Here is a 22,916-nt window from a genome sequence, read left to right on the forward strand (position 1 = left end):
AGTGTAGAAGAACATTCCAGGTGGTCAGAAAAAATATTCCAGAACATAAATGCAGTCAGAAAGTGTTACAAGCAAAGAAAGTAGTTAGAGCTCTGAATCTAAGTTCTAAAAGAATAAAAATTTATAAAGAAAGATCAGGCCAAAAAATATAAGAAATGTCACTGAAGCCACAACCTTCCCTAAAAACAGCATCCCTTCATACCATCCATTGCCAAATTTCTTGCCCAGAATTCATAAGTTAGCAGATAAAAAAACCTTCTTTGTATGTTCACACAACTGAGAGGCTGCATCACTCTAACCTGTTCTAATATAGCTGATAACTAAAGTAACAATATCACCAGAAATATCAGACCCTGATTATGGCCCACAGAACATGCAAGTGCTTGCAATTTACCATTGGCCTGCACATCAGATTCCTGTGTGTCAAATCAGAGCTGGTAGGGGAAAAAAAAATCACTTCTCTGTATAATTAAAGCTGTGTATTATTCCATAAACTTGCACTTTTTCAATTTCAGAGCTACCCTTGGCAATTTTGAGTATTTTCTTAGTCCCAATCATATTGGTCAGCAAGGCTCAATTTGTTTTCTGTTATTTGCTCATTCAATTTAATTCAATTTTTCTGATATACAAGCCCTCAATGTCTCTAACTGATCTCTTAATCTAATATAATTTCCTTTCAGCTCTTCAACATCATCCTTTCTCCACCACTGTCCCAGGTTCCCTAGCTCTCAGCAGTCTTATCCTAATTATTGCTCCTGCATCTTGTACAGTCCACGTATTAGTTCTTTGGCATTCAAGTCAGATAAGCTCTCTTTCCCACTGCCTGAGCAAATGCAGGGGGAAATTGAGGCCATAGTGGTAATACATTTTCAACTCACTCTTCCTGGGAGAAATAATTACAGGGGAAATCTTGTTTAGTCACTACTGCCCTGGGAGAGAGTATGCTCAGTTCAGATGAAATATTTGGAGGATTGTTTTGCCAAATCCTAACAGGTCCCTCCAGAGCACAATTGAAGCACTATTTGTCAACAGCCAATAACTGGGTCAAATTCAGACACTTCTTCAAAAGTGCAACAAAAGAAGCAAAGGAAATAAATTAGAATGGAGCAAAGAGAGACTAAAAACCTAATTTAGTTCCAACAATGATTAAGGACAGCAGCACAGGGACGGGAAGGTAAGCACAACGCTAACCTGGAGGAAAGAATGAGTTCTGAAGAGATCTCAGGGGGATCTTTTTAAACCTAAAAATTCTTTCTGTTGACATCTTATCAGATGAGATATACATGTTTAACACATTTTCAGAGTCAACATGACTCTCAGGAGAGCAGCAGGAGTTTTCAATGGAGTCCTCTGCAGAGCAAGAGATGGAAGGAGCATTTCCACTTCATTCCCCAGTGACCTCTGTAGCATGTCCCTTACTACCACATTTTCACAGACCATAAATTTTAACCACTTTTTTTTTTCTGCATTGCTCTGCAGCTGGTCTTATCAGCTGGTTATACTGAGCCTTGCCACCCACAAACTCCTGCAAGAAGCTTTATAAAGTCTGGACCTGTGCAGCCAGGCTATCAGCAGAGGCTGAGATCCTTGATCTTGCTTTGATGAAGATTATTTCTAGTAGAGGAGCCCTGAAAGAAACAGGTCCTTGGAAGCCCTATAGTCAAATGTCCACCAAGAGTTAAGTTCATTTAAGTAATGGACGCAAATGCAGATTTAATTGCTGATATGATGGAGAAAAGTCACATACAGGAATATTTTTCAGACAAATGTATTTTATGTTTTTTAATTTCAGGAGTTTTTCTCAAATCCCCTCCTCAATCACCTCAGCACTCACTCGATTTGCACTTCATTTTCTTTTGCTTGCTTCTTCTCTCTTCCCTTACAATTATATAAACAGAAATCCAAGTATTTACACTCTAATAAGCTGCAATCTTGTAAAATGAAGCTTTAATGTTCATCCTCAAAATCCTTGTTTCTTCTTTGGTGGCACAAACAAACAAAAAATGTAACATGTTCTAAGATAAGCACGTGATGTTTCTTACTTTTTGGAACTAGGGGAACAAATTTTTCAATGTCATTTGCACATTTTTAGCTTTATGATTATCTGACATAATAGGTAACACATCTCATATGAACAATATTTGTCTTTTTGCAACGTCGAAAGTGTTTTGTATATTTTAGTTGTCAGCACATTATTCTGTTACTTGTATTTCAAAAATGCAGTGGAATGATGCCAGAAGGGACAGTTTTAGCAGCAGGATTTTATTATTGTTTCAAATCAACCAGCAATGTAATAAGACTTTCTAAAATACCCTGCCTTCACAAGCAAATCTTTTGTCCAGCCAGTGGGAAAATGACAGAAGGAATGGTTCCTCAAAGTGAAATTGCATTTAAAGCTACATAACTAATTGCAGCTTTAAAAATGACAAATCAGGTTGAAATTTCTAGTCAAAAACATAACTATTTTTCAGTATCTTAGCCGCTTGCTATTCACATCTGTTCCCTAAAATGTAAATATTTACAAATATATTTTCTTTACCTATTTCTTTTGTGGTTTGGTTTGGGGTTTTTTTTGTTCGTTTGGGGGGGTTTTTGGGTTTTTTTTTGAATTCACATTCTTTTGCACACTATAATAATGGTTGCTACACTTTTGGACCCCAAAACCCCATATACCCATAGCTAGCTTCATGAACCTAAATTAAAGACTTTAGTCATGGGTGAACTTCTCAAGACGTTCAGTGTCCAGTGAACACGAGATGTTGGGTTCAAAAGTCAAGGGCTGGTGACAACGAAAGTGGAAGAGGACAAGAAGAAATTATGTGTTCTTCCTTTTTGGATTGGCTGGACCCAGTTTTTGGCAACTGTTGGATTTGGACATCCATAGGGCTGTGATGCATCCTCAAGTGCTGAGGCACTAAAGGAGCTCTGTTTGAAAGGATGCACTCCAGCAAACCACAGCTACCAGCGAGGCTGCTGGCACTGCCACCGTGCTCTCAACCGCCATCCCAAGGCACTCCATCTTCCAGGTGTCTCAATAAACACTCTTCCCATATGTCTACCTTGCAGTGCTTGAAAAAATCATGACTGGAATAAGGCTGTCTGGAATAAGAGTGGAAATAATGCAGCTCTTTTTGATGAAGATCCATAGCAGGCTAGCAGAGGTGCTCCTGATGCAGTTTCTTATATTACAGAAGACACTGTAACTTTTTATGTGCTGGGACACCAGACATTTGGGAAAACAACTTGCTGAGCTCAAGGCCTTGGCATGCCTTTGTTTTTTCATTTTACTAGACACAGGTCCCAAGCTTCAAAATGACAGGTCTGCTTTTTTACCCTGCTGCCAATATAAAACTTTCCTCACTCCTAAAACATAAATCAGGGGGAAATTGGGGTGTGTACAGGTTGTGTCTGTATGCCCATTTCTGAGTTCAGCTACCTATTGAAGGAAATGAACCAGAGGTTACAAACCATGCACAGTACCAGCAATGAACTCAGAATGAAGAGAAGCAAAAAAAAAAAAAAAAAAAAAAAAGGTATAAAGGTTGTTTTCCCTTCCTCCTCAGCACTATCTCCAGCTTTATGATTAAGTTACCATTTTTCTTGCTTTTCTCCTCAACCCTCTTTTTTCTTTTCTTTGGTCATGTGGTCTTGGAGAAGGACTGACTGGATAATGACATTTTCAGGTAGACAAAAAGAGGTTCTTTTGTACTTTGAAGCAGGCACCGTATCCCAGGGAACAATGCAACAATATTTTTCATAGATAATTTCATATTCCTATTTACCTCTGTTACCCTTTTCCCTCTAAGAGACTGTCTGAAACCATTCCATATGCACAGACTAATAACCATGCAATTTCACATCTCTTTGTTGAGATGAGGTATATTTGTTCTGGAAACATATTCACAAGCAAGAACACCTAACTAAGCCAGCCAAAACCATAACCCTTCCTGAAACAAGTTCTGTGCTGTAGCACAGTAGTAAATTCAAAGCTAAAACCAAGGTCCTGTTCTAAAGGAAGGCTTGTGACACTGTTTGATCATGACTCTCAACTAAATCCACGTTTTAGAATAGATCTAGTAGCAGTATCACATCCTATTCTTTCAAACCGATTTTGCTAATTTTATATGAGGCACTGTAACATTTATTGAGTTGCATGAAGGATTATAACAGATTTCAAAAAATGTTACATAAATACTAAGCCACATTTTCTGAAGTGTTGCCTCTGTGTGAGTTGGCTTTGGAACTCTAGAGACATAATGACACCATATGAGTGCCTTTCAGAAACCTACAGGAGATCCAGAAGGTGGTTCTAGTCTGCTCCAGCAGCCACCGAAACAGATAGCCAGTATTTTTCATGTCAGTGTTCACCACTGGGATACAACAAGAACAGTAACTGCAAAGCAGTTATTTATTGCTTAGGCAGATGCTAAAGGCTGTATTTATTATCCTCTCCCCAGAAACCAAATATTTGTGGGATGCAAGTGCTACTGCCAGTAAGAAAAAACTTTGCTCTCATTAAAGGAAGGTTTGAAAAATTCTATTCATAGACTACTGGTTCCATTTGAATGTCTAAAATTCTTACATACCACCAGGAAGAGTGTGGGCTAAGTGAGATGGTAAAATTAATAGTAATACGTGGTTTGGAAAGCTACAAAATCTGTTGCAACAGAACCTGCTGGAAAGCCATCATTGTCCCTAAATGTTAGTAATCCCTTTTCTCATCTGCAAGTACTTCTTAAGGTATACAGACTAAAGGATGTAATATTTACAAATTTTAGTCATATTGATCAAACCTCATTTACAAACTCTATCTGTAAAGTTGTTCTATGAATTTATACAGTCCTGTCTTTGTCCACAGAGAATATCAGTAGTGTTTGTCTGAAACCTACGGCAGCTCTCTGGAGATGCTCCTAAACCACATTTTGACTCTCTTGAGAAATCAAGTTATTATTACTATATGCCCTCTAGCTGGAAGGAATGCCTTCATGTTCAAAAAGTTACTCATAGACTCCTATATGTATACTCATATACATATACAGGAGTATACATACATATACTCATATATATACCCATGCACTCAAAGGTACTGTTCTGAACACAAAATCACTTGCTGGCACGTAATCACCCAAAGATCAAGGGAAAGCACACCCAGCTGTGCTGCTCACCACCCTTTTCCCAGGTAATTCACTTTTCCAAGTGCTTTTCACCCCAGCACCACCTTCTGTCCCACCACAAGCCCTGTGAGCCGTGGGTAAGGTGGCTCACAGCATTAAGACAATGCCAACACACTACAGCTTCCATATAATCTTGGATCCTGAGGAAAGCTCAAAAGTGCAACTGGCTGGGAGCTTCTCACCAGAAAGGGACCATGATGAAAGAAACCCAGCCACTCCAAAGCCAAAATATTTTATGGAAGACTTTTTTCCCCCATTTTTTTCTCAGGCTGCTATCACAAAACTTGAAACAAATATTTACTGTTGCCCAGTTTGACCTGCTTCTGACAACCCTGGTTTGCAGAAACCACCTGAAATATTAATTTTCAAATGTATTTCCTATTGGGTTATCTTTCCTCTTGGGAACAGAGGATCACAGGCCTGGATACCTTTGCAGATCTCTGCTTTCTCCTAAGCTGGACTTAGACGTGGCTTGGCAGAATCAGGTCAGTAAATTAAATCAGAAAACATTTTGATTTAGAAAAGCCTTAGTTTTACTTAGACAAAAAGATGGTGAGTCAAAATGTTCCACTGCTTTGAAATAATTTTTGAACTTTTAATTCCTTGAACACTTTTCATAAGTTAACTTTTGTCCTTATTAGGAAGTGAAACAACTATTCTGCATTTTCTATAGGACCAGGGAGGCTCACAACATAAAGTTTAGTACTGCCCAAAGAGGATAACATAAGACTGATCACAAACCTGCCCTTTCAAATTTTGGTTATAATCTTTAATTTTAATCAGATTTTTCAATACTTGAGGGTTTTTATCACCTTCTATAAAATCAGTAAGCTTGCTGCAAATCAAGGAGGTAAGAATTTCTCTGGTTTCACTAAACCTGTGCTTCAGTTACTCTAGATGTGGAAAACATCACATAGGCACAAAATTCCTACAAATAAATGTAGACATGTTTATACTCAAACACACAAAAAAATTGTATTTATGCACTTCTACATAAAAAAAGAAAAAAGGTGCAGACAACACTTGAAAAGAACAACCTCTTCCACCACAATATGCATATAAATATCATGTAGTGATAATTATTGCTACGATTCCTTATATATTACTCTCAATTTTTTTTCTCATGATTTCATCTCCTGGTTTCAATCTATTTTTGTGGATACCCTTTTGTGAGCTATGAGCTACATAAAATTTTTTAACTCCATACCATGGTACAATATTGTAGTCAAAGGGAAGAAACTGAAATACCAAACACTGTTTCTTTTTGCACCTGCTCAGAGGCACAGTGACTCTTTCAGAATTTAGATAAAATAAGAATATCGAATGGGAGAACACAGGCTTTTAATTCCATACATCTCAGTCATGGTTTAATGCACATGTGCTTTAAATCATGCCCTATTTAACACTTGTGACTGTACAGTTGACCAAATTTTCCCCAGAAAATATTTCCACAACCTCTTCCAGTTACTTGAGAGAAATGTAGAGCAACATTTTTTTTTTTTTACAGAAAAATCACTCAGCTAGGGCTCCTTTACAGACAGCTATTATTTCTGCCCCTGCAGCTGGAAAATAACTCTCTACTTAAAACAGAAGATTTGGAAGATTTACCATCAACAAATATATGCACACACTGGAAATCAAGAGTTTCAGTTCATTGAATATAAAAAGATAATAAGCTGTGTCCTACCTATGGTGGTAATAACAGTGCCAGCAAAGAAGAAGGAACTTCCCAAGTCCCAGTGACTGTTCTGGGCAGATGTGTTTCCTAAAGGTATGATTCCTGCATTTATTGCTGCCACTACTTGCTGCAAGTTTAAAAAGATTTTGTCAATATTCATGAAACAATTGTATTCATATATATATATATATATATTATACAGTAAACTGATTAAATCATTCATTTGATGCAACCACTAAACCAGAAAAGGATCTCTGTTGCTTTACTTGAGATTTTCACTCTGTCAGGCTACAATTTATTCTTCAGCAACCACCCCAGGCAATTCAGAAGAGCTGTAAAGTCCAGACCATTGGGGAGAATATAAAATCTGTGCTATTACTATCTTAGTTAGAAGACAAACACAATTATTTTTACTGCTGTAACTATCTGGTGAAGAAAAACATGCATTAGACAAAATTTATAATGAGAGTTTCCCACAATGTTCCTATGTTGTGTTAGGCAAGGAAATGGACTTCTAAAAAACAGTCATTTTAAGAAATCAAGGAAAAATGTCCATGCATTGTTCTGTATCAAATTAATTCCAAAGAAAGAAAACACTTTTATAAAACAGACATTTCAATAAATAAAGCAATTACACATACAATTATAGAACTTTCACGATTGCAGCAAAAATTGAGTCAAATATCAAACATGTATCTCTATACAACTATATACTTCAGAAATGTTGTTCTTGAAACATTCAGTCCTAGCAAATAAAATCAACAAGCTTGCCATTAGTGACATCTTTATGGTCTCAAGAAATTGGACACTTTTCTTCTTTCAGCTGTATCAACTACTGTGAATTCTTATTACAAAACATATTACTGTTTTGTTATATCACAGTTGCAGATATATACTGGTAGTTGAGTTTAAAAAAAAGTATTTTTAAACTTGTGATAAATATTTTTAAAAAATATAAGTTTTAGTTTAATTCTCAAACTTTAAAACAGGATTTATTTCTAAGTATGATACTTGTCATAATTGGTGTCTAACCAAAGAAAAACAAGTGAAGGAATATCACAAAGGGAAAATAAGCATTTCAACTGACTAGTAGTTCCTGCTTGGCAAGACGTACAACAATAATTAGGTACATAAATATATTCAGTGATAGAACAGACCAGAGCCATCTTCCCTTTAGGCAGTCTGTTGCAGAGGAGCAGTGTTGTACAGTAGTAAGAATTCTTTCAGTTCCAAATTACAATGATTATTTGGAAATTAAAACATTTCTGTTACTAAACTGTCCCCACAGAAGTCACTTGATCTGGGCAGAGATTATGAAGTAACAATGTGGGACTAACTAGGACATATATTTTTTTTATTATGGGACTTAAATCCAACATGAAATCCAGCTTAAATCCAGCATTTCCAGTTTGCCATTTTCACAGCTCAGATGCACAAAAGTAACCATTCTGAAGTCCCCTGCTGCACCTCTGCAGCCACAGGGATCTTCCTGCCAAACCTAAACCATTTCCACCATCCAGGGTTGTCAACAGAAAACCAGCTGGGGTATCTTTACACAAACTTTAAACTTTTTTTTTTTTTTAACAGAGAGACAGACATCAAAGAAGTGGAATTTTCAATCATACTGAGGAAGGAAAAAGGATAGGGAAAGTGATGGGGATGAGAGTTTAATTTTCCTTTGTGTTGGAAGGATAAATCTTCTGCATTAGTATATGATGTCCAGCTTGGCAGAAGCAAATAGAGCAGCACTGATACTGCACTGACAGGTGTTTCCACCCGTGTAGGAAGGGACACACCAGACTAAGAGGCATGTGAAAATCATCAGCAGAATTGATTTTGTAATTTACACAACACAGATATTCCTTTGATTTACAAGGAAGTGTGCTGTGTTACGCAGGGCTCACTGAGTACAGCCTGAGTGCTGCTACATTTCAGGGGACTAAGAAGTGCTAAGCCCTGGTACCTGCACATGGGAGCACACTCTCCAGGGAGGACATTCTGTGATATAGCACTGGGTCAAGGTAATATTTTGGAACCATTCTTGTTTCATTACAGTTTCTTGTACTGGATGAAGGCGCCCCCAGAGCAATGCACCTCTTCAGACAGTCCAGCAAGACCAAGTTTTATACAAATCCAGATGTAAAATGGATTTGTAAAATTTAGAGCTTTTACCATCACTGCACATTTTTAAAGCCATCTGTACCTCAAGGCCTTTCATATGAAAGGTGCTCCAATCTCAACGAGCCACTACAGCTATGCATTTCCTGACTTCATCTACCACACCTACATTTTTCCTGGAAAAAAAAAAAATACAGCTTAACCCAAAACTGCCCAAGGCACAACAGATGGCACAAAAGACAATTAGCAGCTATTATTATGTCTCTGATTTTATCCAACTGCTAATCAGAAAAATAATCAGGGCTGCTTTCAGAGATGCTTCCTTTTTGTACAGTCTCCTAAGTTCTGACTATGCACACTTTTAGGGACTTTCTGAGTAGGAGGCTGCATCTGCATCGTGGTGTTCAGATTGGCTTGGGTGAATTGCTTTGCCACTTATTTATCTAATTACTTTTGGAGCTCACTTGTTTTTTGGGAGCCAAGTCGTTCTGAGGCAGTAAGATCTTCAAATTACTTGTGGATCATTTAAAGCATATTTCCCTTTTGAGAGTTTGTATGTACTTCAAAGTAATTTTTTAATTTCTTATGTTATGAGGAACCCTTGAATAGCAATTTCTGATTTGTCTCCTTCAAGAAATTAATGATCTTACAGACCACTCAGCTTCCTCTTTCTTTCCAAACTGAAAATTCTTTCTTATGAAATAATATAGTCACCTCTTTAAACAAATCTGTTGTACATCACATATAATTTAAGAAGAAAAGAACATATATAAGTGTTTTTTAAATAAGGTTTTTTTTACTGCCAGTATTTCTCATTGACTTTCTTTGTACATTTACTGATTCACATTTGTAAATTTGTTGATTGTTTTCAGCATAGTTTTAGTCATAAAGGGCCAGATGATGCCTTGTTCATCACTGGGCTGTTGTTTCCAAACACACAGTGTTATGCTTTCTTCTGGGCTGTGACCATGTTTGGGAGAAGCTAGACTAGATACCAACAAAGCTGCTGCATTTCATTCCTTCAGAGTCATCTGTGAGGGTCTTCCTGACTAACAGGGGTGACAGGTGGGTAATGTTACTGGTCTGCTGAGGTTAACACTACAGACTCATAAAGTCTTTGAATGTTGCCTGCAGATTTTTCAGGAAGGATGGCTGCATTTTCAGTTCTTCGGATCAGAGAATGACTTTTCTTCTTAGTCTGGTCAGCAATCATAAGAAGATCATCATCTAAGACTATTCCCAAGAAAATTTAGGAAGAAAATAATATATTGCATATCTCCTAACACTTGTACATTTCGGAGTAATAATTTTAGGGCAGCATTTTCATGACATGTCCACCACACAAACTTACCATGAGGATTGGATAGTAACACTTCTCTAGCCCTGAATGAAAACCTGGGCTCCACTAACTTCACTAAGGGACAGGATCTCAGCCTTAGCCTTCAAATAAAAGGCTTTTTATTTGCTGTCAGAACTGTCTGCCACCTTAATTCCTTCCTTCTGCCACTTCCTTACGCCACTTCCTTCCTTCTTTCCGCCACTTCCTTCCTTCCTTAAGTTCTTGCTGTCACCTGAGACTTTTGGTTTATCCTAACTGAAACAGTAGTGACAGTAACTCTGTGCATTTTGAATCTAAAAGCAGAATCATGGAAACTCTATTATTTGTACAGTCATCACATGCTGCAGCCTTTAGACACTTTGTGTGAGTTTAACATGGGAACTTCTTGACTTATAAAAATTATTTTCCATTATTAAAGTTAACTGACCTCCTCAGTGGGAATTTTTCTACTATTTTATTCCATATACAAAATAAATAGTTTTAAAAATCAGTGTTGTTTCAACACTACAGAATTGGTCGGCATTAGAACAGGGATGTGGACAGATTAAATTCTTAAATTATGCAGACTATTTCACTTGCCTTACCTTCTTCCAGAGTCTTTGCCTAGTGCTTGTTTCATATAAGGTGACAGAGGACTGAGCAGGGGGTGGGTCACCCAGCACATAGCACCCAATCAAGGCTCCTATTCACAATGATTTTTAAAATGATAGTATATAAGTTACACTTACAGTAATATGTTTTTTTCTTTAATTATCTTTATAATGGTGAAAAAAATCAGGCCTCTTTTTTGGTAGTGAAGAGAATTGAGATAAAATTTTGACACATTTTAAAATTTTAGAAAATTCCCATTATTTGAGTTAGGTGAATTCTTAGGCTGCCTTTTACTGTATCTTAGGACAGGTATGAAGTGTGTCTGAGATCAAGTCCTCACTTGCACTACACCTACACATCCCAACTAGTTTGCTTTGCAGGCACATTTGGGAACAAGCTTTAGCAGAGTATCAGAGAAAAGAGGCAGAGATGATTGAGCCCAGAGTGGACAGGCCAGGCATGACCAGAACTCCAAAAGCACATAAGCATTGCTTTCACAGCACACACTTTTTGAAATCAGAACACTGGGAAAAGGAGCTTGAGAACACAAATCACATTTTAATTGAATGTCAGTATTTCATTTCCTATATAATTTAGAAACACTTTCTAATAAATACATTGTGCAGTTTTGTCTTATTCCTGTGGTCATGCAGGCATCTCTCTGTAGAGGCCATGCTGAACTTTACTTTGCAGATTAAGACATAGAATACTGTGACTTTTCTCCTGTCAAAACAAGAGATAAAACAGTCCTTTGAACAGCACAGTCATTTTCTGAGAACAGAAGAAAATTCTAGGTCAGGGATTTCATCCTGGTGCTCTGACCCTGCAAGGAGTCAATGGCATTGACTGAGAAAAGGCAGCCTGCTGGCCAGAGAGCTACATCCAGTAAGTGGATGCAGAGACACAGGAAAATGAGGAGAGTTTATAAAGTATGAAGGCTGGCCTCTGGTAGTCAACTGTTGTCTCACATGGAAATCAGGCAGAAATAAGTATGTGTCAAACCAGTCACTCCAATTCTCATCTCCTTGTTCCACACCAGGCTCTGAATACATGTTTTTGAACCATCTTCCAGTCACTTCACTTCTATGAAATGATGTAACACAACAGTTCATTACTCTCAGCTCTCCTACTGAAAGATTAAAATAGAATCACCTCAAATTATGCTTCTGATAAGATCCAGAGCTTTCTTTCGTTACCCAGCTTGTCAGGAGTTAGCTTGTGCTTCCTGGCAGTCACTTGACAAGCAGTGTCAAAAAGTCAGATGTGCCTCAAAGTTTCTGAAAACCATTTCTCAGCCTGGATTTCTTCCTTCACTGCTAAAGTTCTACTGCCATTTGACAAGGGCACTCTCCCTTTCCACCTCATATGGCCTAGCTACTGCACAAGTCCAGTGGTTTTATTTCAGCTTTGGTGTACTAAGCGTGGAAATCCTAGTTCTCAGTTCAAAGGCACACCAGGATGCTTTTAACACTTAACAAACAACTCTTCAGCCTCAAAACACATGGTTTTGGGCCTTGATGTTGAAAGAGATTGCCATATTATTTGTATTATAATTCTGTGACTCCTTGCTTTTCTTTTTAGTTTGTATAACATACGAGTGTGTTCTACACTGGAGATTCGTACCCCACATACTGAAGAACTGAAGGATTCTTTGCACTCTCTTTCACAGCCACTTAAACTAAAAACATGCAGAAACATATTGAAGAACATTTCTACTTCTAAATATGCATTACAAACCCCATGGGTTTCTATGTGTACATATTCTCTGTGTGTACATACACACATATATGCATGTACATACACATGCACATTCAGGGAAGAAGGCTTTTCTTTGCTCCTTGAGATTACAGACTGGAAGAATTATGCAAACAGCTGTTCTGCAGAACTGACTTACTAATGAGTCATATCTGCCACCCTTTCTAAGACAAAAGCTGGCATTCAGATGCAATCAGGCTGAGCTAAGTTCTAGATCCATAAAACTGTTCATGTGAAGGAAATGTAATCTTTACGGGTCTCAACACCGGAAGCAGCAATAAAAGTTGGAGACCAATCTGCTTGAACAAAGAAGTGACAAGGGCAGTTGGAATTTGTTTGTTATCCTCCCCCCAGATAATGCTTGTGAAGGATAAAAACTGTTTAAAAAAATCCTTTTGGCTTAGGGACCTGTCCTGTCCCTGGAGAAAATGCTCTCAGGTAAGAGAAAGTTTGGCAAAAAAAAATCCTTCCAGGAGCTGAGTACAGAACCTGCTGTTCTGAGAGAGAACAGCAGGAGCCTAAGCAAGGAGTGCACACAGTCCAGGGGCTGCTGCAACCCATGCACACACAACCACAGCAGGTGGGTGTCTGTGTGAAGTACAGGTCTGGCTGAGGGTGTGGTCAAAGGTCTTTCACAGAAATCTTTAATAAATATTTCTCTGATCTTGAGATTCAGGTAGAACTGGGGGAAGGGGGGAGGGGTTCAAACTGCATTTGAACATTTATTTCTGACAGAGTGAAGCAGAAAAGAGACAGACACAGCAAGAGAGAAAGAGACACAGGATGTTACTGTACAAGTTAGGACTGCCAGGACACTTGGACTAAGAGTACATAAAGCCCAACTGCTCTGATGGGCAGACATCGCACCAAGGACAGACACATGCACAGGCCAACAACTCAAACTACAGCTCCTGTACCCCATGTTTTAACTGCTTTGGAAGTCCTTCATTTCTTCTTTCATTGCTTTGAAAACATCAATAGGCAGCTCTGCTACTGATATTTGCAATTTGTCATAAGCTTCATAACTGAAATGCAGATGGCACATTAAAAAAACTGATGCAATCTTACTTGGGATCCTCAGATAAATAAATAAATTAGAATGCAGCCTCAATTTCTTCTATGCTGGTCTATCAGTCTTTTCAAGGCTTTAAGTTTTACAAAGCATTTATAAATGCTGCTTCCAGGTTAGGATCATGACATGGGATAGTTTCTGTTTTCTTTTGGAGAGCTGGAAGGAGTTACAAAAAGAGAGACTAAGAATATTTAGGGTTTAAACTGGTATGTTCAAATTATCTCAAAAAGTTTCTGCTTAGAGTACCTGTAAGCTACAGCTCACAGGACTGGAAACATCTACAAATGCTGTGATTCAAAGAATTAATAAAATTTGTTTCAAGCTTAATAGGTTTAGTTAATAAGTTTTAATCTTGTCTAAATAAATGTAGTATTTGTCTGAAAACGAGATCTTTGCATCTCTGCGTTTTCCTATCTTAAAAAATTATACAGCATACTCAAATACCTTATAATCTCTTGGAGAGAAAGGATTTACACTTCTTTATTTTAACAGTTTTCTACATAATCAGGGCTCAAAGAGCTTATCTGATTGAAATTAAATATATACCTGAAAAACTATTTTCAGGCAAATATAATTTTCTTGTGTCTCCAATGCAAATTGTAAAGAAGGCTGTGAAACAGACAAAATCAGTTACTGATGGAGGTGCAACTTAATGTAGTTAACTACCTTCAACTATAAAAATGGAACCACAGCAAATGCTTATTTTAAAGGAAAATATTTTTGCAAGAAATTAATCACAGAAGAAGCCATGATGACTTTCTGGTGATGCCAGTTTGAAAAAAGAAACATTGCTCCCATGTCATTCATAATTATGTCAGACTTCCCGAGAGAGAGAGAGAAAGAGGAAAAAAAAGCATTTGTCCTCAAGGGAGATTAAAAAAAAAATCCCCATCTTGGTCTCATTCATAATCTAAGAGATGAATGGAAAGAAAAGGGGTAATGCAGCTGACACAAATGTGAGATGAAAACAGGAATGGCACAGAAGTCTGGATCCCTGCACAGAGAGCTGCTCTCCCCATGTTAGCCACAAACCTGCACAGAACCCAAGGAGATCAACTTGTGGGATCCACGTCAGTTCAGCTAATCCTGGTGGCTCATTAACTCTTTTGGTTTGTTTGTTTTAAATGCAAGCACATTTTTGTGGGCATTTGGTTTTCAGAAGAAGCCACAAGCTCTGAAAGGGGCTGGATTTAAAACTACAAAGTATTACTGCTGAGACAGCTTGGTGCACCACCCTGCAAACTTGTTCAGATTTCAAAATGGAGGTTTTATAAGACAAGAATTACCACACATAGCACTTGGAACACACTAAAAGATTGTGCTTTTTAGTGTAAGACTATTTTTTCCACTTGTTAGGGTTTCAGAATAAATATATTTGAAGGAACTTTCTGCTAAAGGAACAGGAAATTAACGATGTTCTATTATTAACTTATGTTCCATTGTACCTTTACTTGAAAACACTTTATTAATTTTCAGAATTAACTCACTAAAATAATTATAATAATTCACACCAGCTTGCTGGGACATTTTAGATATTTAAAATAATAGAACTAAAATTTTTCTTATTTCTCTTTTTTGTATGCAAAAATAATGGATTAAATACCTTGCTTGGATATTAAAAGGATTTTTTTTTCCATTTTGGTTGAAAAAGGTCAATGTGAACAAATAACTACTGAGCAATATATAATTAGGTGGTATTTACATAAAAAGTTGTTCTCCTTTTTTTCCTATTTTTTTTTTTCTTTGGCAGGGGGACAAACAGTTGCTTCTAATTGCCAAGACATCCCACAACACAAAATACTGGCCACATCCCTACGTCCTAGGAACAACATGAGTTCTGGGTGAGGAGAAAGCAAATTGACTGTTTTTTCATGCACCTTATTTCCTCCATAGGATCTTTGGGATCCTCTAGAGGGAATGAGGTGTATGAAATGACAGTAATGACAATTTTATGACATTGCTGAATACCAAATTCAGTCAGGCTCACCTGTTCCCAGAGACAACCCCAGGAGATGCCATGAAGGAAGACACAAGTGTCTCGTGGCTGCACAGCACTGCACGAGGACATGAGTGCCACCAGAACATCAGCAGTGTAACCTAAGGTGACTTTACCATTTGCCACCATTCACAGGTGCATAGATATAGCAGGATTTTTTTTTTTAAGTTATTTGCATTACATTTTGTGCATCTGAATTTGGAGGAGGTCTGTAACATTTTAAATGCTTAGTGGCAAGCTTGCTATAGGAAATAGTCAATAAATTAAAAGAAAATTAGAATTAGATCGAAATAATTAGATACAAGAGCTCCAGTTAGAGAATTATTTCATTCTTTAATGCTTATTGTTATTTGTCTGTATAGCTGGAGTACTCCCAGGTTTCTATCAGCTTCTACCAACAAAAAGCTCAGTGGAGAGAGAAAAATTGTTGGACACAAGACATAAAAAATCCTTAGTGTAAATGAAGATCAGGTTTACATATTTTGTCACACATTCATTAAATCCACACAGTCTGAACTACATTTACTCTTTTTTTCTGTCACTTGACAGTCACTTAGCACTGCATGGCAGGGCCAAGTTTAGAGCAGGCACAGATAGAGAAACCAAACCACCATTCATGATGAATTGTAGAGAGCTCTAATCCAAAAGAAGAAAAAGTAGGAAAGAACCTGGCCACATTCCTTTCTGCAGCTTTGTAATGTATTAGATATCACAAATAAATAACCCTTACCAAACAAATGTTTTCTCATCTGTTACCAAATGAGATCCTTGCAAGACCTTCCAACTGAAACTGTTTAAAAGTGAAGTTTAGCATCAGACCATGCACAGCTTGCTGCTCTGTTGTATTCTCATTACTCACCCAGGTAGTGTTTGTATTTTTACAAGCCTCCCTCCTGGGCTATTTCCCTAGTTGTAAATTTAGAAATACCACCACTGAGTGCTGTGCATATCCCACCTCAGCACCACTGGGGACAGCATCCAGTGATCCACTTAATGCTCTTGTTAATGCTGGCTTCAGGCTACAGCAAAAGGAGTTGGAATTGCCTGGAAAAACTGGTCTCTTGGGTGTACAGATACGATCTACATGACTTGTGCACATTTTTAATATGCCACTAAATGGAAGTGCTCACAAAATATCAAATTATGTACCTGGAGATACCTCTCAAGGTCATGCATTGCTGTTGCTCATTTCAGGTATATTCTGTGACAGTGAGGCAACAAGTAACTGAAGTGCTTTCAACTGAAAGATTTGCAATACTGGACCATGGAAGTCTGAGACAGAAGAAGTCATAAAGACCATGCCTTTTTTTTTTTTTTTTTTTTTTTTGTCAGTACCGGAATAATGCTGCTGGACTGGACAGGGCTGAAAAGTTATGAGGAAAATACAGGTCCTTTTTCTGAGGCAGCTGAATTTACCTCACTGCCATCCTCAAAGCACTCTATTCCATTACCTTTGCACGTTTTCTAGGCTGCATAGCAGCTCTCTGTTGCCCCATATTTTACATCTATATAAAATACATGATGTCTGTAAAAGTATAATTCTCACCTAGTACACCCAGAGGAGCCACATAATCAATGTGACAATACAAAGTTTCAGGAATTCAAAACCCAGGGAATAAACTTGTGCCTGCTGAAGAGCTGGCAACAGTATATATTGTTGTACCAGGACAAGTTCTGGGGATTGGTGAGATAAAATAAGGATTGAGAAAACAGGAAGGGAAAAATCCCTATCCTGTATGTATATACAGAAACACACAACAACGTTTTAAACAGCTTTGTGACATAAGGAATATTTTAGCCAAGGTGCTGGAAACTCCATGACTCCTGGGTGCTGGAAACTGGACTGTCATTCCACTTGTACTTCTTTTTTTTTTAGCTGAATTTGTACTCTCCAACTAGTCTCTCTGATGTGCTCACCTGATTAAGCTACCACATATTGTACTGCCTGTGGACAGCCTTCGGGTAGCCAAGCCTGCTTCAGAGTAAGGATTAAACTACAGAGCAGAAGTTTGTGAAGATTGAAAAAGCTTGGTATGACAAGCACCTTCAGCAATGACTAGCATGAAAGAGCCAAAACAGTATCTGGATTCCCAGAATTCAAAGTTCAAAAAGAAAAGTTGCAGTGAATTTCATTATAGTTTGACTCAAGGTAAATACTTGATTAAAGGAGACATTAGTCTGTAAGCTCTGTAATTTTCTTCACACAAACTAATTATTCCAGCTCCCCTCTACTCTAGTACATATTAATTTTCAGTTTTATAGCTTTCAGTAAATTCTTAAATGTTTACTTTTTCCTTGCACACACTATTTATTTTTATTCATACAGAAATCCAACAAAAACTGAAGAAACACTGCATTATATTGTAATAGCAGTCAGACATAATCCCAGGGAGACAAAATGTATTTCACTAACTTAGTTTTTGTGGCAAAGTGGCAACAAGGGAAGATATATAATGCCAGTGAGTAAGATAGTAGCCTAGACCAGGAAAAATTAATTTGAGACTCTTTTTTACCATTGCTTTTCCATTTTACTTTGGGAAAGCAGAATTTCCCAACCCTTAATGTCACTGACTTGATGTCATTGACTAACACACTCTGCATAAGGCAAGGCACGCAAGCAGGGTCCCTGTGCCCCAGCTCTGCTCCTGTGAAAGGAGTGGAACATCCCATTCCTACCTCCACCTCATGGTGCTCTTTACAGAGAAGCAAATGGGATCAAGGCCAAATTAAGTTTTCCATCTACCCCAATAGCAAGCAGAGCAAACTCTTTCCACAATTCTCTCTCATCCATGTGCCATGGGAGGCTGTGTCACCTCCCCATGCTTCACATGCCTGTGTTTTTCTGGTTGTGGCAAGATCATTAGTGGAGATGGAAGCTAATGCTGATATGGTTATCTGTTCTCTGATGGTTGTACTGAAACTCATTTATTTTACACAGAACATCAAATGGGCGTTGAATGCTGATGAAGTGGTTTTTTATTATCAATCTGTGCTTCTGGGCAGAGAATCATAAATGCTAAAATATCTAAGTACTCCAGAGCAGATTTCAACAGTTTTTGCCTTAAGGTCCATCTCGCATATGATGTAAGATAATATTGCTTCAAAATTTCTTTTTTTATCTTCACAAGTACAGTATCTGACCTAAAAATTTCATAGGAGGATATTTATAGTAGCTACAAGAGTTATTTTTCATCAGAATGTGCTTGTGTATTTCTCTGAAAGATTGTCTCACATTCTGCTGGTCAAACCACTGGAACACAGTTATTACACAGCATCTAAATCACTATCAGCAGCATCTCCTCAGGCATGCCTGGTTGGACTCGTTGAGAGAGGAACTGTCTGACAGGCATTTTAAGGGTAGCAGTTTTGGAATATGTTTTAGCAACAAGGTAGGGGAGAAACCACAAAATACAAGACATTTTCCCAGCTTACCTTTAAAATTCAGAAGTAGTGTACCATAAAAATAACTCAGTACATCAGAACTCTATATTTAAAACTGAAAAAAGAAAACAAGTCCATGCTGATGCTCAAGGCAGATTGGTCTACAGAGGTAAAATCAGCTTCTAAACTCCCAGCCATATCTGCTGACAAAAAGCACTTTCAGAATTTTTTTCTGCCCATGCATCTGGCATACTCCAGAGTTCCTGCTCGCCATAGTCTGGGTGCCCAACACCCTCTCCTGCTCTCCCTGTCCCATCTTGGGCTCTGTAGACCCAGACAGCCCCACAGCCACTGCAAAGGAAGGAGTCAATCCTTGCCAACTCTTGACTGTTCACTTGACTCCCATTTCATTGTCCCATGCCCAGAACCAACGTGATTTGGCAGCCCTCTGCGATTCCTTCCAGTGCCACTGGATATTCACAAGAACATGGGAGTTAAGTTGGAAGGGGATTTATGAGGCTCCAGATCTAGTTCTGTACTACTGCAAATAAGTATCTCCCACGGTTCTGAGGCAGGCGACCTGCAAGGGTAAAGTCATGTTAATAGGAACACACCAATGTACATCGTTTGCGGATGTGCCTTTAAGAAGCAGAGAAAATTGAGATTTAAGATCAAGTAGGAAGTCCATGGTGCTTTCCTGTACTTAAAACGAAATCAATATAAAGAAACATACAGCTGGAAGGAATGCTAGCTTGATAAAATCACAGTAAATTAGGAGTCCTTTAAGGCAATGGATGGTGTAGCTTCTTCCTCAGAATTAGGCACTTCAAATATTGACAGATCTTGCAAAGCACAATCAATATACCAATTCCTTTGTGAACTATTAATTATATATATTGCTGATGAATAATCATTTAATTAGCATAATGGGAGGCTTCAGTGAAAAGGCCCTCTATCAAGCATACTGGACCTAAAAATAGCAATAGCTTTTCAACCATGACGCTTTGCATGAAAATGCAAATGCTCAGCTTCTGGTCTTAACACTTGTTACATCGCTCGGCCAATACAGAGCTCTGCCTATAAAGGTTTTGCCCCTTATCACTGCAGTGCTGCCATGTATAATTTGTTCCTCTAAGGCAAGGTGATAAGGGGTTTGGTATGGATTACCTGAATCAGTTCATCAAGCTCTGTTGCATTCACACAGGAATGCTGAGATACAAACGTCTGCTTCTGAATCACAATGGTGGTTCTCTGGGAGGTCTCATGAGGCTGCTCCAGGGCTTTAAATACTGTTGCTCCAATTATTAAATACACGACTACCACCAGAAAAATTGTTGAGACTGTCTTCCATTTCATAACATTAATGGCTGAATCGTTTTCCTCCCGTGAAGTGAGCACGGTAGGCTTGGTGGAAAATGATAATCTTGGTTTGGAGTTCTGAGTGGCCGATTTGGGATCCAGCAAGTCAGGTGCCGCCACTGATAAAAATAGAGAAAGAAAGTTAATGTTTACAGTGCCACTCAGATTTCACTAACTCAACTTCTTGCCAAGAGATTACACAAATTCTGCTGCTTCTAAATGGAATTCTTAAACTGCTGCTTCTTTCTCTTAATCCCATAACACCTTACAACTCAGATCTTACTCAGATCTGTTGCTATGAGTAGTAGTGTCCATCTTACATGTATAAGCACATTTGCAACATTTTCTATGCCTGTCCCCATATGATATTGAATCATTTCCAAAAGCATACTTCCCCTACATCCTTGCATTTCATTAAATTACTCTAAGGTAGTATTTTGCTGCAGAGATTTTTTACGTCTGCTGTTCTCTCAAGCACTGCTAAGCAGCCTTCCAGCTGTGCTCTACCTCAGCTTTATAGAAGTATCAGGAAAATACAAAACCTCATCTCTTTCAGCTATTTTGTCCTATGGTCCAACAAATGCTCTCAGAGAACAGCTGTGTGATCATTTCTAAACTCTCCAGACATAAGACATTGCTCATCATACTGGTCTTAACGGGCTGATTGTTTATTGATTACACCTTTCAGAAAAGAGTGGCACAACACATGTGTGCTTACTGGAAGAGTCGTGCATTTGTTACAGCAGGTACTTTTATTTACAGCTACAAAACCCCCATCGGGTTAGGAAAAGGGTGGCTGAGTGTATTAATCAAGTACTTGGATAACTCATGTGACTACCAGTAACTACATGGGCACTAAAAAAAATCCTCCACATCAAGTCCAGATAAAGGTCTCCTGCAGGAAGATGGTCACGGCAGTAACCACACAAGCTATATTTAAATTGTTTTGAATAACCAGTACGTTTTAAATGGCCAAGACAGTTCTTCCAGCCGCTGGTGGGAAAAGCTCAGATCTAAATCTAGAGGAAAAGTCTCCCACAGGACGGCGGAGATGGGATGACTCCCTGCAAGGAAGGCGGTGGTACTTGGCAGAGTCACCGCCTGGGAACCCGCCGGGCTCTGGCACACACCGCTGCTCCGGGAGAAGGGGTCGGGGCAGAGTGGCAGCCCCGGGCCGGGCCGGGCGGGGACCCGGGGCACGCCTGGCAGCCCGCGGGGTGGGCGCCGGGCGCTCCACGCGCGCCGCGGTCACGCCTCCCACAGCTCCGGCCCCCGCCCCACGGGCACCGGCGGCTGGGGCACGGCCCCCCCGTCCCGCGCCTTGCCGGGGGAGCCCCTTTCCCGCCTCCGCCTTCTCTCCTGCGGCAGCCCCCGAGCCCTCCCGATCCCCCAGGGCCGGTGCCGGGGAGCGCTCTCAGCGCGGCCGGGGCCGCCGAGCCCGCCGGGAGCAGCGCCGACCCGCCGCGGCCGCCGGCGGCGAACAAAGGAGCGGGCACCGGGCACCGCCGCTCCGCCGCCGGCCCCGCAGCCCCCTCCCCGCGGCCGGTGCAATGCGCCGGGGGACGCCGCCGCCCCTGCGGGGTGCAGCCCCGGTAACCCCCGGGAAGCTGCGGCCAGCTGGGATGCTCCGCCGCGGGGAGAGGCGCGGGGGCGAGGCGGCCGGCGGCGGAGCCGGGGCGCGGCGCGAGCGGGGCCGGGAAGGGAGGGGAAAGGAGCCAGGCAAGGTACAAAGGAGCCCCGGGCCGCCGCGAGGAGCATCCCGGTGTCCGGTGCGGGGGAAGCAGGGGCGCATGCAGCATCCGCAGGGCTGGGAGCGGGGAGGCACGCCATTGTGCTCGTACTCACTTCTTATTTACCGACCCGGTGCCCTCTCCTCGCTCCACGGGCAGGCATTTTTTCTATGCTTGGATAGATACAGTTAGAGCAAATTAAAAAAAAAAAATATTTAAAAAAAAAAAAAAGGAAAAGAAAAGAAAGGCAGGAGCAGACCGATAGGATGAGACTGATGGATGGGTCTGGAGGAGAGGGAGCGGCAGGGGCGGGCGGGCTGGCAACGCGGATCCCGCCGGCTCTCCCCGGCCCCGCGGCGTGCGAGGTGCCTCACGTCGCGCATCGCGCATCGCACATCGCGGCGCTCCGTGTGTGCGAGTGCGTGCGAGTGTGTCCGTGTGTGCGCGAGTGCCCGTGTGTCTGTCTGTCTGTGTGTGTGTGTGTGTGTGTGTGTATGTGCGTGTCCGTGCGCGCTCCGGTGCGCCGGGCGTGCGGAGCAGCCCGAGCCCGGCGGTGCCTTTTGTGGGGCGGCGAGCAGCCGCACCGCTGCTCGCCCCCCCCCGCCCTTCCGCGCCCCCTTCCGCGCCCCCCGCCGGCGGGGGGGCAGCCGCTCCGCGCCGCTCCCGGCCCGCCGGGGCTCCGCGCCCCTCCGCGCAGCCTGCCCGGCTGGGCGGCCAGCAGAA

At 40.4% G+C, this 22,916-nt stretch overlaps 1 protein-coding gene across 3 annotated transcripts in view; it reads right to left on the reverse strand.

Moving 5' to 3' along the window:
- The window catches only part of KCNK2 (potassium two pore domain channel subfamily K member 2), a 126,686-nt gene that overhangs the window by 54,411 nt on the left and 49,359 nt on the right, over positions 1-22,916 (reverse strand). Inside the window, exons 2-4 of one of the 3 annotated variants that reach the window (XM_059841054.1) lie at positions 22,309-22,366; positions 20,272-20,582; positions 6,862-6,979 (exon numbers count right to left, since the gene is read on the reverse strand). In XM_059841054.1, the coding sequence (XP_059697037.1) occupies positions 6,862-6,979; positions 20,272-20,582; position 22,309 (430 nt within the window). In that variant the 5' untranslated portion in view covers positions 22,310-22,366. Of the gene's footprint in view, positions 1-6,861; positions 6,980-20,271; positions 20,583-22,308; positions 22,754-22,916 lie in introns of those variants that run through there. The other 2 variants (XM_059841053.1, XM_059841052.1) reach the window with 2 other exon arrangements.

This window comes from Haemorhous mexicanus, chromosome 3 (genome assembly GCF_027477595.1).
Source record: "Haemorhous mexicanus isolate bHaeMex1 chromosome 3, bHaeMex1.pri, whole genome shotgun sequence".
NCBI lineage: Eukaryota > Metazoa > Chordata > Aves > Passeriformes > Fringillidae > Haemorhous > Haemorhous mexicanus.